The sequence below is a fragment of the Centroberyx affinis genome, unplaced genomic scaffold, assembly GCF_046629955.1.
Source record: "Centroberyx affinis isolate AG114_WGS23_722 - 3 ecotype Tasmania unplaced genomic scaffold, CSIRO-AGI_Caff_v1 ptg007322l_1, whole genome shotgun sequence".
Classification (NCBI taxonomy): domain Eukaryota; kingdom Metazoa; phylum Chordata; class Actinopteri; order Beryciformes; family Berycidae; genus Centroberyx; species Centroberyx affinis.
Window position 1 is genome coordinate 62,716 of NW_027283698.1, and position 13,572 is coordinate 76,287.

The 13,572-nt window shown below is 40.1% G+C and overlaps 1 protein-coding gene and 1 long non-coding RNA gene across 2 annotated transcripts in view; both read right to left on the bottom strand.

Annotated features, from left to right (window-relative positions):
* Positions 1 to 5,011: 5,011 nt before the first annotated feature.
* LOC139639471 (uncharacterized) lies at positions 5,012 to 6,311 on the bottom strand. Its single transcript, XR_011694872.1, has 3 exons — positions 6,224 to 6,311; positions 5,614 to 5,664; positions 5,012 to 5,145 (listed from the first exon to the last, which is right to left on the bottom strand). It is a non-coding gene; the product is annotated as an uncharacterized lncRNA (long non-coding RNA).
* A 5,019-nt stretch (positions 6,312 to 11,330) lies between these two features.
* Positions 11,331 to 13,572, bottom strand: part of LOC139639472 (zinc finger MYM-type protein 4-like) — a 29,486-nt gene continuing 27,244 nt past the window's right edge. The window contains exon 28 of the mRNA XM_071513573.1: positions 11,331 to 13,460. Coding sequence (XP_071369674.1) covers positions 13,211 to 13,460 — 250 coding nt within the window. The 3' untranslated portion in view covers positions 11,331 to 13,210. The remainder of the gene's footprint in view (positions 13,461 to 13,572) is intronic.

Here is a 13,572-nt window from a genome sequence, read left to right on the forward strand (position 1 = left end):
AACAGACTGGAGAAAGTTAGGTCACTCTACAGGCCTCCTGAAGTAATGTGAACAGTACCACTACCAGTAAATCAGCAACAACAAAACAATCCACCTATGGTGTCTATACCTCACCTTTGGAGCTGGTGGCCTCATCCTTGGTTATCTTGTTGCTTTTCCTTTTTCCTATGAAAGAAATAAACATTTGTAATCTAAGTTGTAATCCTGTAATCTAAGTTACATTTTACGTTGCATATCTTAAACGCAACAATCCGCCTCGTCTCACCTATCCAGGACCATCATGTGTGAAGACATTCCACATGGAAACTTTACAGACAGTAGCTACAGTGTGAACAGGGGAAACCGCTAGTGCTGCCGGAAAAGTTAACACGGCAATCTTATGGGTTCTATGCGTGAAAAGGGTTTTAAGTTACTCAGAGATACAGTAGGTAGGTTTTCTAAAGTGACATTTGCTTTGAACTTCAGCAAAAAAAAAAACAAAACCAAAAAAAACCCCTAAAAGAATAGGTATTACTCATGTACTCTACTGACAGACCGAGAGAAGAACTAGCCATTCTGTCACTTGACGCAGAAAAGGCATTCGACCAAGTCGAATGGCCCTATCTGTTTGAAATCTTAAAAAGGTTTAAATTTGGGGAAAAATTCATTTCAATGGTCAAGCTCCTCTATAACAACCCTTGTGCACAAATCCTCACAAATCCAACGCTGTCCCCCCGTTTTAATCTATATAGAGGAACGAGACAGGGGTGCCCCTTATCTCCCTTGATCTTCACCCTGGCAAACCTCTTGCTGAGAGTATCCACTCAGACCCTCTAATTCATGGTTATGACACAGAAAAATCTATAAATAAGATATCATTATATACTGATGATGTTCTGTTATATATTATTCAGCCAGAAGTTACTATTCCAAAGATACTAGAAAAAATCAATTCATTTGGGACCTTCTCTGGATATAGAATAAATTGGAGTAAGGGAAGAAAGCTTGGAAGAAAGAAGTAAGGGAGTAAGGGAAGAAAGCTTGGAGCACATCCATCGATGCTCTAATAATGCAAGGCACTGTTTAATCCAATTTAAAATTGTACACCGTCTTCATTATTCTAAGGAGAGGTTACACAGAATATATCCTGAGATTTCCCCTTCATGTGACAGATGCCTTTCAGCAGACGACACACTACTCCACAGCTTCGCTCTGTGTCCCAGAGTTCAGACCTATTGGATCAATATTTTCAAATTAATATTAGTTAGAGTTAGAACCAGACCCACTCATTGTTACTCTAGGAGTATCTGATGATGCTATAAAATTAACCAACGCCCAGCAATGTTTCCTATCCTATAGTCTCATCATTGCAAGGAAGTTGCTTCTCACGCATTGGAAAAAGACATAAGCCCCCACTAGAAAGATGTGGCTTAGCGACCTTACAAACACACTCCATTTAGAGAGAATAAGGTACACTCGTATGGACAAGCTCCCATATTTTGACAAGGTGTGGTCACCTCTCACTCATTATCTTACACTCATGAACTGAAATTGGCATTTTTCTGATGGAAGGGTAGGACTGGGGGGGGGGGGGGGGGGGATTCAGGAATAGGAGAGAGCAGAGAGCGTTTTATTTATTTCTATTTCTCTTGCATTTTGTTATTTGTATTATATACATTTGTTCAAAGAAAATGAAAGAGCATATTCCGTTCTAATTGCATGTATATTTGTATGGATATATGTGCTCATGTATGTGTATATATGTCAACATGCTCAAATAAAAAACATTTGACAGAGAAGAATAGGTATTACTGAACAATGGATTTTGAGAGAGCTTGTGTTCATTACATACCTCTAAATCGAAATCGGGAGGGAAATGACTTTTCATTGTCCTCCTCATCAACACCATTTTCAGCATTGCCCCCCTCCACATCTGGTTCCAATTCATCTTGAAAGAAAAGCAAGATATGTATACATATATAATATGCAAGTGTTTTGTCTCTTACTGAGACACACACACACACACACTAAGATAACACATTAAATTTGGCACATACCCTCAATCTCAATTTCCTCAAGAGATTTTCCTTGGAAACTCGCAAGAGATCCTTTCTCCGCTGCCAGCAGTAGCTTTGAGATTTTTGCAATTTCTGTAGTTGCCTCTGGCAGCTGATAAAAGTCTCTGTCAATCCGAATGTCATGGCCCAAAAAGTTTGCTAGTCGATCAAGCTCGTTATTCTTGAGGTGAAGGATCTGGAACAGTGTTGCAATGTGCTTACGAAGACATGTAGACCTGAGATACTCCGGGTTCTGTGCACTACACTCATTTGCCAAAATCCTAATGCAGGACTGTCCGTGGTAGAAGCTAGTAGGAGGACAATTGGGCCTTGCAAATAAGAAGGGATTGTCCCCATGTACACCACATGCATCTCTTTTGTTTACAAGCAATGTTATTGCTTTGACAACTTCAGGGGTTAACAAAACAGCAACTTTTCTGTCACCTTGGCTCATAACTTCTACCTTGGATAGCTTTTGCTCAAACTGTGACAGGCAAACACCTCTGTCTTCATGGAGCTCAGTCTGGTCCCTTTCCTTGAAAGATTTGAGTGTCATTTTTGAAATGTCTTGTCCACACCTGTTGTTGAAGATAATTACTTTTGCGAGTGTCACTTTGGCAAGTGCTGCATAAACCGGTGGGCACTCATACATCGTCAGGCTTTCAACTGCTTTAGCTGATTTTGTTTCTATGTACTGGTAGAAAAGCTGTACATCTCGTGTGAATGGTAAGGTGGATGGTTTGTTGAATTTTGATTTTTTCAAAGTAGCAAGAGCAGTATGGGGAAAGAGTTCAGTCCATTCCTTTGAACAAAGTCTTGTAAATGTCTGTGCTTCATCTATCATCTGCTTGTTATCATCTGTGAGGGCCCTGCAGAGGACAATGTCACCAATTTTCTTGAGTGAATGTCCCAACTTCAGTGCAAGACTTGGTTTGTGATAGGAGTTCATCTCTTCATCGAAACCGGAAACCTCTTTGACAGCCTCAATGACTTTGGAGAAATTGTTAGGTTTTATAGCCTCCTCAAAGCTACATATTGAATTTTTTCTCAAGGTTAACAAGAGCCTTCCCATTTCCCTGAGCTTCTGCCTGATGTAATCATACTTTGTTGGATCTTGTCCATGCTTGCTGTAGAGAGACTGGGCCAGCTGCAATATAAGGAAATCTTTTTTAACTACAGATGCAATGTCATCTTGCTTCATGTTTACGAGCATCTTCCACACACCAGAAGTAATTTGTTGGGAGAATGTTGACTCTGCAACAGTAGCCAAAGCTAACACTTTAGTCCTACCAGTTGTTTGTGTGGCCATGGCAGTCTTGAAGGGGCATCTGCGCATATGCTGCCACAGTATCTTACGAAGAAACATGCCTTTACAATACAGACAGTGCACAAATTGTTTGGCGCTCAATGAGATGTGTGATTTTACTGGTCTTCTCTTCAGTTTCAGTTGTCCACTGTGATACTGCAAAACCTCTTGATTATGTTGGTAATTACCTTTGTTTCGTAACTTCTCAAGTAACATTTTTCGTTCCTTAGAATTTTTAGGTAATGCGAATGCTTCAGCAATATCAGGCTCTTCATCTTTATGCTTTAAAAGGTGACGAGCAATTTTAGAATTAGCCTTCCCACAAACATAACAGTAATTTCTATTGGTGCAACGAGAGCCTTTGGGCTTTGGCACAATCTCATCTGGTATGCTGTCTCCATCTGAGCTGTATTCATCAGAGTTGTAAGCAGCTTTGTCCTCCTGCTGGAAGCAGGAAGTATCTCTGGGTTGTGGCACAGACACTGTCCTCTCCTTAGAAGAATATGACTCTGTGACCTGTTTCTTAAAATGTGGACGCTTCCGATTATTGATGGTGGTGAAACAATCATCAGAGTCACTACTTGGTGCACTGTCAGGTACGTAGAGGTCATAGGAGCAGGATTCTTCAGAACTGGAAGCTGACAAGTCCTCTGGCTGGAAATATGAACAACAAATGTTACACACACACACACACAAATGCTGAAACAATTGCTTGATAGTACGCCCCAGTATGCCATTAAAAAGTTTATGTTAAGTGTTGACATTTTTATATTACTTGATGTACTATATAGCTTCATTCCTTGCTCACTTTTTTCAGTTTCCCTCCATTACACACATTCTCTTTCTCCCTCTTTGACTTTGTGTGCAGCTTGTTCTGAACAAATAGCCTATATTCCAATATATCCCAGAAGAAAGGATAAAGAAATAGGCCTATCTACTCTGCCACATTCACGACAATTATGAGCCCTTAGCAAACATGAAACACATCTCATCTCAGGTTGTAAGCTGTTGCACATAGACATTTTTTTGCAATAGGCAAATATAGCTACTAGGAGAATAGAAAAGAACAAGACTAGGTCAAAACCTAGTATATGACTGGACCGTGTATGGGTGTGCCACGTGCCACAGCCTACCAATGGTGTAACTTCATCACTCAGTCAGTCAGTCACAGACATTCGAGTTTATAGGGCTGGCCCCGCTGTTGCGGTCCAGCCAAAAACACAGCTAACAGACCAGAGCAATCATGTGTCAAAACTTAACTGATTATAATATATGGTGTCCATCAACATTTATTTCAACAGCACAAGTACTTGAACACAAATAGCAAAACAGCTGCCCTGTTAATTAAAAAAACAAAAACAAAACAATTAATAGAGCATAAACTCACCTTCGAGCGCCACGGACAAGAGGAATCCCCATAGTTAGAAGTCATCTCCTTATTGTCCTCCTGCTGCTTTGTCATATCTTCGAGACCCGTTACCATAGGCATTCCTGCTGAGTCACTAGAGTCACCATCTCCCTCATTTTCTTCCATCGTGGCAATGTCCTCATCGGTGTCCATGTCCATCCATGTTGTGTCCATGTTTGTGTCCTCACTGACAGAACTTTTCATAGGCGTTTCCTCTAAGCTGTTGTCCTTCTCCCCTTCCTCGTCTGCCTTCAACTCCTCGCCTCCTTTGTCATTCTTCATCTCAGCAACCTCTTTTTCGCACTCAGTGGTCCTGCCTGGTTCACCTCCGCTCACAGATGAAACTGTGCTGACCGACTCCATCGCAGAAAGACAATCCTCTGAGGGGGATGGATCTAGAAGAGATACAGGTACATGAGAACGGACCTCCTCTTCCCCAGTTTCTTTATTTTCCCAAACTTGTTCACTTTTTAGATCCCCAGATTTGTCGGCTGCTGGTGCAATCAAACTCTGAGAAGGGTGGGGAGAATCTGTTCTCAATTTTTCCCTCTCTGTTTGTTCCAGTTCAGTTTCTTTAACATTCATAGGTCAATACACCAAAAGAGTTTGATATCACACCTTGGAACCAAATGAGCTTGGGGGAGAATTTAGTTATGCAACCAAGTCTGCCCTGCAAGCTTTACAGTATGTTATTGCTGGACAAAATCTATCTTGACAATTAGAACTATATGACTTTCTGACTAACACCAATCTGACTGGAGAAAGTTAGGTCACTCTACATGCCTCCTGAAGTAATGTGAACAGTACCACTACCAGTAAATCAGCAACAACAAAACAATCCACCTATGGTGTCTATACCTCACCTTTGGAGCTGGTGGCCTCATCCTTGGTTATCTTGTTGCTTTTCCTTTTTCCTATGAAAGAAATAAACATCTGTAATCTAAATTGTAATCCTGTAATCTAAGTTACATTTTACGTCGCATACCTTAAACGCCACAATCCGCCTTGTCTCACCTATCTACATGGAAACTTTACGGACAGTAGCTACAGTGTGAACAGGGGAAACCGCTAGTGTTGCCGGGAAAGTTAACACAGCAATCTTATGGGTTCTATGCGTGAAAAGGGCTTTAAGTTACTCAAAGGTAGAGAGGGTAAGTTTTCTATGTTGACATTTCGTTTGAATTTCAGCAAAAAAGAAAAACTGTGAAATAGGCATTATTGACCAGTGGATACTGAGAGAGCTCATGTTCATTACATACCCCTAAATCGAGCGGGATAAGACTTTTCATTGTCCTCCTCATCAATGCCATTTTCAGCTTTGCCCCCTTCCACATCTGGTTCCAATTAATCTTGACAAAAAGCTAAATATGCATGTGCAAATATATATATGCTAAATATGTGTACAAATGCTGTGTCTCTTACTGGCACACACACACACACTAAGATAACACATATATTAAATCGGGCACATACCCTCAATCTCAATTTCCTCAAGAGATTTTCCTTGGACCTTCGGAAGAGATCCTTTCTCCGCTGCCAGCAGTAGCTCTGAGATTTTTGCAATTTCTGTAGTTGCCTCTGGCAGCTGATAAAAGTCTCTGTCAATCCGAATATCATGGCCCAAAAAGTTTGCTAGTCGTTCAAGCTCGTTATTCTTGAGGTGAAGGATCTGGAACAGTGTTGCAATGTGCTTACGAAGACATGTAGACCTGAGATACTCCGGGTTCTGTGCACTACACTCATTTGTCAGAATCCTGATGCAGGACTGTCCGTGGTAGAAGCTAGTAGGACAACTGGGCCTTGCAAATAAGAAGGGATTGTCCCCATGTACACCACATGCATCCCTTTTGTTTACAAGCAATGTTATTGCTTTGACAACTTCAGGGGTTAACAAAACAGCAACTTTTCTGTCACCTTGGCTCATAACTTCTACCTTGGATAGCTTTTGCTCAAACTGTGACAGGCAAACACCTCTGTCTTCATGGAGCTCAGTCTGGTCCCTTTCCTTGAAAGATTTGAGTGTCATTTTTGAAATGTCTTGTCCACGCCTGTTGTTGAAGATAATTACTTTTGCGAGTGTCACTTTGGCAAGTGCTGCATAAACCGGTGGGCACTCATACATCGTCAGGCTTTCAACTGCTTTAGCTGATTTTGTTTCTATGCACTGGTAGAAAAGCTGTACATCTCGTGTGAATGGTAAGGTAGATGGTTTGTTGAATTTTGATTTTTTCACAGCAGCAAGAGCAGTATGGGAAATTAGTTCAGCCCATTCCTCTGAGCAAAGTCTTGTAAATGTCTGTGCTTCATCTATCATCTGCTCGTTATCATCTTTGCGGGCCCTGTAGAGGACAATGTCACCAATTTTCTTGAGTGAATGTCCCAACTTCAGTGCAAGACTTGGTTTGTGATAGGAGTTCATCTCTTCATCGAAACCGGAAACCTCTCTGACAGCCTCAATGACTTTGGAGAAATTGTTAGGTTTTATAGCCTCCTCAAAGCTACATATTGAATTTTTTCTCAAGGTTAACAAGAGCCTTCCCATTTCCCTGAGCTTCTGCCTGATGTATTCATACTTTGTTGGATCTTGTCCATACTTGCTGTAGAGAGATTGGGCCAGCTGCAATATAAGGAAATCATTTTGAACTACAGATGCGATGTCATCTTGCTTCATGTTTACGAGCATCTTCCACACACCAGAAGTAATTTGTTGGGAGAATGTTGACTCTGCAACAGTAGCCAAAGCTAACACTTTAGTCCTACCAGTTGTTTGTGTGGCCATGGCAGTCTTGAAGGGGCATCTGCGCATATGCTGCCACAGTATCTTACGAAGAAACATGCCTTTACAATACAGACAGTGCACAAATTGTTTGGCGCTCAATGAGGTGTGTGATTTTGCTGGTCTTCTCTTCAGTTTCAGTTGTCCACTGTGATACTGCAAAACCTCTTGATTATGTTGGTAATTACCTTTGTTTCGTAACTTCTCAAGTAACATTTTTCGTTCCTTAGAATTTTTAGGTAATGCGAATGCTTCAGCAATATCAGGCTCCTCATCTTTATGCTTTAAAAGGTGACGAGCAATTTTAGATAGAGCCTTCCCACAAACATAACAGTAATTTTTATTGGTGCAACGAGAGCCTTTGGGCTTTGGCACAATCTCATCTGGTATGCTGTCTCTATCTGAGCCGGATTCGTCAGAGTTGTAAGCAGCTTTGTCCTCCTGCTGGAAGCAGGAAGTATCCCTGGGTTGTGGCACAGACACTGTCCTCTCCTTAGAAGAATATGACTCTGTGACATGTTGTTTCTTAAAATGTGGATGCTTCTGATTATTGATGGTGGTGAAACAACCATCACTACTTGGTGCACTGTCAGGTATGTAGGGTTCATAGGAGCAGGATTCTTCAGAACTGGCAAGTTCCTCTGGCTGGAAATATGAACAACAAATGTTACACACACACACAAATGCTGAAACAATTGCTTGATAGTACGCCCCAGTATGCCATTAATAAGTTGATGTTAACTGTTGACATTTTTATATTACTTGATGTACTATAGCTTCATTCCTTGCTCACTTTTTTCAGTTTCCCTCCATTACACACATTCTCTTTCTCCCTCTTTGACTTCGTGTGCAGCTTGTTCAGCTCTCTGAACAAATAGCCAACATATCCCAGAAAAATATCTGAAGAAATATCTACTGCCACATTCACTACAATTATGAGCTCATAGCAAGCATGAAACACATCTCATCTCAGGATGTAACCTGTTGCACACAGACATTTTTCACAATAGGCAAATATAGCTACTAGAAGTATAGATAAGAAAAACACAGCAAGCTAAAAGACCAGAGCAATCATGTCAAAACTGATTATAATATATGGTGTCCATCAGCTTGTATGTCAACAGCCCAAGTACTTATACTTAAGTATATACTTATACTTAATTATATAAGTATATAATTAATATAGCATAAACTCACCCTTGAGCGCCACGGACAAGAGGAATCCCCATAGTTAGAAGTCATCTCGTTGCCTGGCGATATTTTTTTCATTGCTAATAATCACAGGTGTGGCTTTCCTTGAAAAAAAAAGATTTTCTTTATTTCGTAGTTTTGTAGTAGCTGTCATCATCATTCACGTCTTCCAAGGGTCCCATCCTATTTCGAAGCATCTATGGTGGGAGCAAAATATCATTAATGAAACAACTATTTCTAATTTGACTAACATTCACCATATTGACTAAAGGAGCAGTGATGGAGGATAGATGTGTCGCGATTCTGTCATTAAAGATTTTTTTTTTTTTTTAAGATTTATTTTAGGCACTTTATGCTTTATTAGACAACGATAGTGTGAGAGAGACAGGAAGGTATGGGAAAGAGAGAGGGGAGGACATGCAGCAAATTATTCGAACCCGGGTCGCTGCGGGAAGGACTGAGCCTTACATGGTACACGCTCTACTCAGTGAGCCACCATTGTTTTACCACATCATGTTAGCTGTATACCTTTCACACTCACACTGTAATGCTAAAAATGCGTTTTTAATCATAATAAAATCATTACTACAAAAAATAATAATCTTAAAAAAAATAAAGGGGGGTAAAGTACAGGGGGAAATTTTGCTAAATATTTCATATCTGTGATGCTCAGGCTTCATCTTGAGGCTTTTGTAATTGATGTGGTGCAATATTTTTCTTCTAAAGCCTTGAAGAAGTCTGGTCGTCCATTATATGTTTTTCCTTGCAAAAGGTAATGCTTGCTTTTTTGTCTGCAGTATGCGCTTCACTGCAAACACAACAAACATCTAAGTGATTTGATGGTGTATTTACTGTCAATTAGGCTTTTTGCTGTCTATTGTTTTTTTGCAAGCTAGCTAACTTCAGCAATTTCCTTGTGGTCCCTACAACAGTAAACAAGTGAGCACCAGTGCCATGCTCCATCTTAGTAAACTTTGACTGGTTTGAATGATGACAACAGTCCACAGCATCGCTGCCCTTTTCTATCCAGCTATTGGATTTAAATTTCTCCAGACCTCTGTTGCTTATGGCGAAAGTGTGGCTATGGCTACTTTATACTTTGTAAATGTAAATGGCCCTTCCTTTAAAACTGAAAAACATGCAGTAGCTACTTACGTCCATTCCAAGTCAAATGAATAAGCTAATTATTCAGAACATTCACTGTTCTGAAGGTTTTGAAATTTTATCATTGACACTTTCATCATTGACCATTTTTATCATTTAATACCCACATCTCTTGACAGTAGAAACACTTTTGTTTTAATACTAAGCTATTTGCTGTTGATACACATTCCTTGCTAGAAAGCTAATGTTAGCTAGTAGCAAGCGCTAACAATCCAAACAGTTACTAACATGACTTAATAGTGCTTGACACTTGGTGCTTGTGCAATGCATCTGATTTTAGTGAATATATAAACTTAGCAAGCTAGTTTGTTAACACACAGACAACCCACCTTTGTTTCATTATCCCAAATCAGCAGCACAATGTTAGAAGTGTTGCACTGCTGCCATGTTTTCTGTCCTCTCGTGCCCGCCCGACACGACGGTGACGTCACGGCACTCTGCTGAATGACTGGTTTAGCAGCCAATCAGTGATTGTAACTCTCTTGATTGACTTCAAAAGCATCAAATCGGTGATCGTGGATATCTTCAGCCAATCAATAGCGCTCATTCAGTGGCGGGGGCGTACAAGCAGCGAGCGTACACACTCGGTTACTGGTTTATATGCTTTATGAGGACATGTAGGCCTAGAGAAAAAAACGGGAGGATATCCGTTACATACTTCACAGTACACAGTCAGGTGAAATGCACACGCGCGCACACAGAGCCAGACACACATACACAGTCACACAGAAACACATACATACATCGAAGAACGTAATCTACCTACAACTGTGACTCTTCCCAAGCAAAGGACAAGCCGACAGCTTTCTAACCCAGCTAGTGAGTGAATGAATAATGAATAATGAATAATAATGAATTTATGAGTGCAGAAATTAATGAGCAAGTGGTGAATGAGAAGGAAAGTAAATGTGAGTGAATGAGCAAAGTTAATCCATCACATCACCACTCGGTGGGATGCTGATGTTTAGTTTGAAAACCTCCATTTAATTTGTTAGAACAGAAAAATAAAGAGAATATAATAATGTCCAGCCAAAGCAGAACAATCGTCTTTGGTCTTGCCAGTTAAAACACATCACTTCCACGTACATCACATCAATAAAACATATAATATTGCATCAATAAAATGTAGTGTTTAAATATTTAACGCTACATTTAAATTAAATAAATTCTGCGGTGTAATATTGTTGAATGAAAACAAGAAATACCAAATCATCGTAAGACTGCTCCATGAAGAGAGCTCCTGTTTTTTGCAGTTTATATATTATTATATTATTATATATATTATTATATATTATCTGACTGTACCTATTAGAGACCTGAACTTTGCTACACCTTTTTCAAAGAGAACATTTGCAGTATTTCATATACCTGCATAGCCAACAGCAATACAACTTTGTTTTGAACTTTTTTTATTCAAAAAGAATGTACAATACAAAAAATATTGTGAGAACATTGCCAACCAGGCAGACTCTGAAGACTGAAGGTAAAGGTATACAGCCAAGATATACATTAATGGAACAGTAGGGGGCAGCATTTCAAAGTTTTATCTTGTTATATTCAAATGCATAACACAGGGGTCTTGGATATGCAAAAATTAAGTCAGAAATACAAGAGTCAGTGTTTCAGAAGAAGCATTTAAACTGAGTGAGCTAGCATGTCGATCATAAAGACTCAATTCAAGATGTCTGTTCATGTTGTGAATGTCACCAATAAAACGGTAAATATGTCAAGTTGGTGTTTGAAACTGCATGAAAAGTTTGTCAACCTTGTCATGTGTCTTACAGTAATGTTCAACAGCATCATATTCTGGACTGAATCAAAACCCCAATCATCACATTTTTCCTCCCACTAACTGCAACAGGTCAGATCAACAATATTAGTCTCGTTCTCATTTTGAATAACGAGGCAAAAAGAATATACAAGGAATATTATTTAATACTTACATTTTACAAAAACAAAACAAAAATAAGAAGACCAACAAATCCTGAGTCACATCTGCAATCATAAACATTCAAGTGACTAAACCTTTCGAACTAAAGTGATCTGACAATGGGAACAGTGACAGTGGGAAACGAAAGACTCAACGCACAAACAATTAAGAAGTTTGTGTGTAAACTAGTCTGTTGCTCACACTGTGGAAAGGCCGCTTAAAAAGCAATTAAACCATAATATTGAAGGAAAAATCCACCCTCAGATACTCTTACACTGTTATGTATCATCAATCTGATGTTCAATGCATTTCAGTTATTTTGTGAGGAAGTGTTGTAATTTACTTTTTGCTGTACCCACTTTTCCAATCTACTTCAGTTAGTGCTTTCCTACATTTCCCAGAATGACTTTCCTCAACCTCCAGAGAACGGGCCTGATGTACGTATCTTCTTGTATTCAGCTGAGGGTTATATATGTAGGTGGAGAGCAATAATGATACCATATTAAGAGCATGAGTGTGTTCTTCCAGTTGAGAAAAAGTGAGAGTTGTGCCCTTTACTCAATGCACTACTCATTGCATTGCATTCTGGTCTATTGAGGCTCCTGTAATTGGTTTCTCTGCCTTTTCAAAGACAGATTTCTCTCTACGACAGTTGAATGTCGGTGCAAAATGGTGGGTCTAGAAAGAAGTCCTTGCGTGTACACCCCGCCAGGAACTGACACCAAAACCTGACATTTACCGTTGATGTTTTAGAAAATTTTCTGCTATTGACCTCCATTGTAGCTGCATTACAAGTATCTCGACGTGACATGATGTCATCCACATTTGGCCAGTTGACCACAGGAATAAGAAAAATATGTGTTAAAAGTGTTTCACGGTGGATTTTTCCTTTAAAATTCTCTACGGAATCCAACAGAAATATTTATTTTTTTTGGGCGATTTTGGTGGTAGCTCCTCCAAACAGATCTACCCTGCCTTGGGGGAAGGCTGGTATGAACCTTGTATAAAACAAAAAATAATCTGAGTCCAGGTTGCACAGGGATTGAAGGAATCATAACAAATGGAACTGAACATATTTGGAAAACATTTCACCAGAGTAGTATTCCTCTTCAGAAGCTACCACTTAGCAGACAAAACGCAGTAGAACAGCTCTGTGTCCTGCTGAGCAGTAGTAAAAGAACAGTCTGAATGCTGAGCCCAGTCTTACATGTGAGTCCTAAAGTCTCAGCAGTACAGCTAAACAATAAAATGTGCGTTACAGGATCCTCTTGTGGTAATGGAGGTCTGACTTGAATTTCTGTTCATTGGAACGTTTAAATGTGCATTTGAGTCAATTTCCATATATTTTTCATCATAAACTGATGCTCAAACAAGCACAAAAAGGTCACTTCTCTTTTCATCACTCTGAATCCTCCTCTTCGTCCTTCTTGTCAGGTATAAAGAGCGGGTTATTTGGTGTCTGCTGCTGCCCCCCTCCCCCTTTCTCCGTCTTGACGTGCAGCTCTCGGACGGTGAGGATGCGGATGAGCATGGCCTCCATGGTGCTGTCGTCCAGCGGGGTGGAGGAGAACCACATGGGGCTGTTGGGAACGCAGGAGCGCTCTGGGTGAAGGTAGAACAGGTTGGTGCGCTGCTTGATCGTCTCTGAGCTGGATGGAGAGAGAGAAAAGGGAACAGGAAGATGTTAGCGTCAACGAGGAAGCCTAGTGATCAGCGAGACCGACCTGTATCAGTGAGGTTCAATTCAATCCGCAGTGTCCC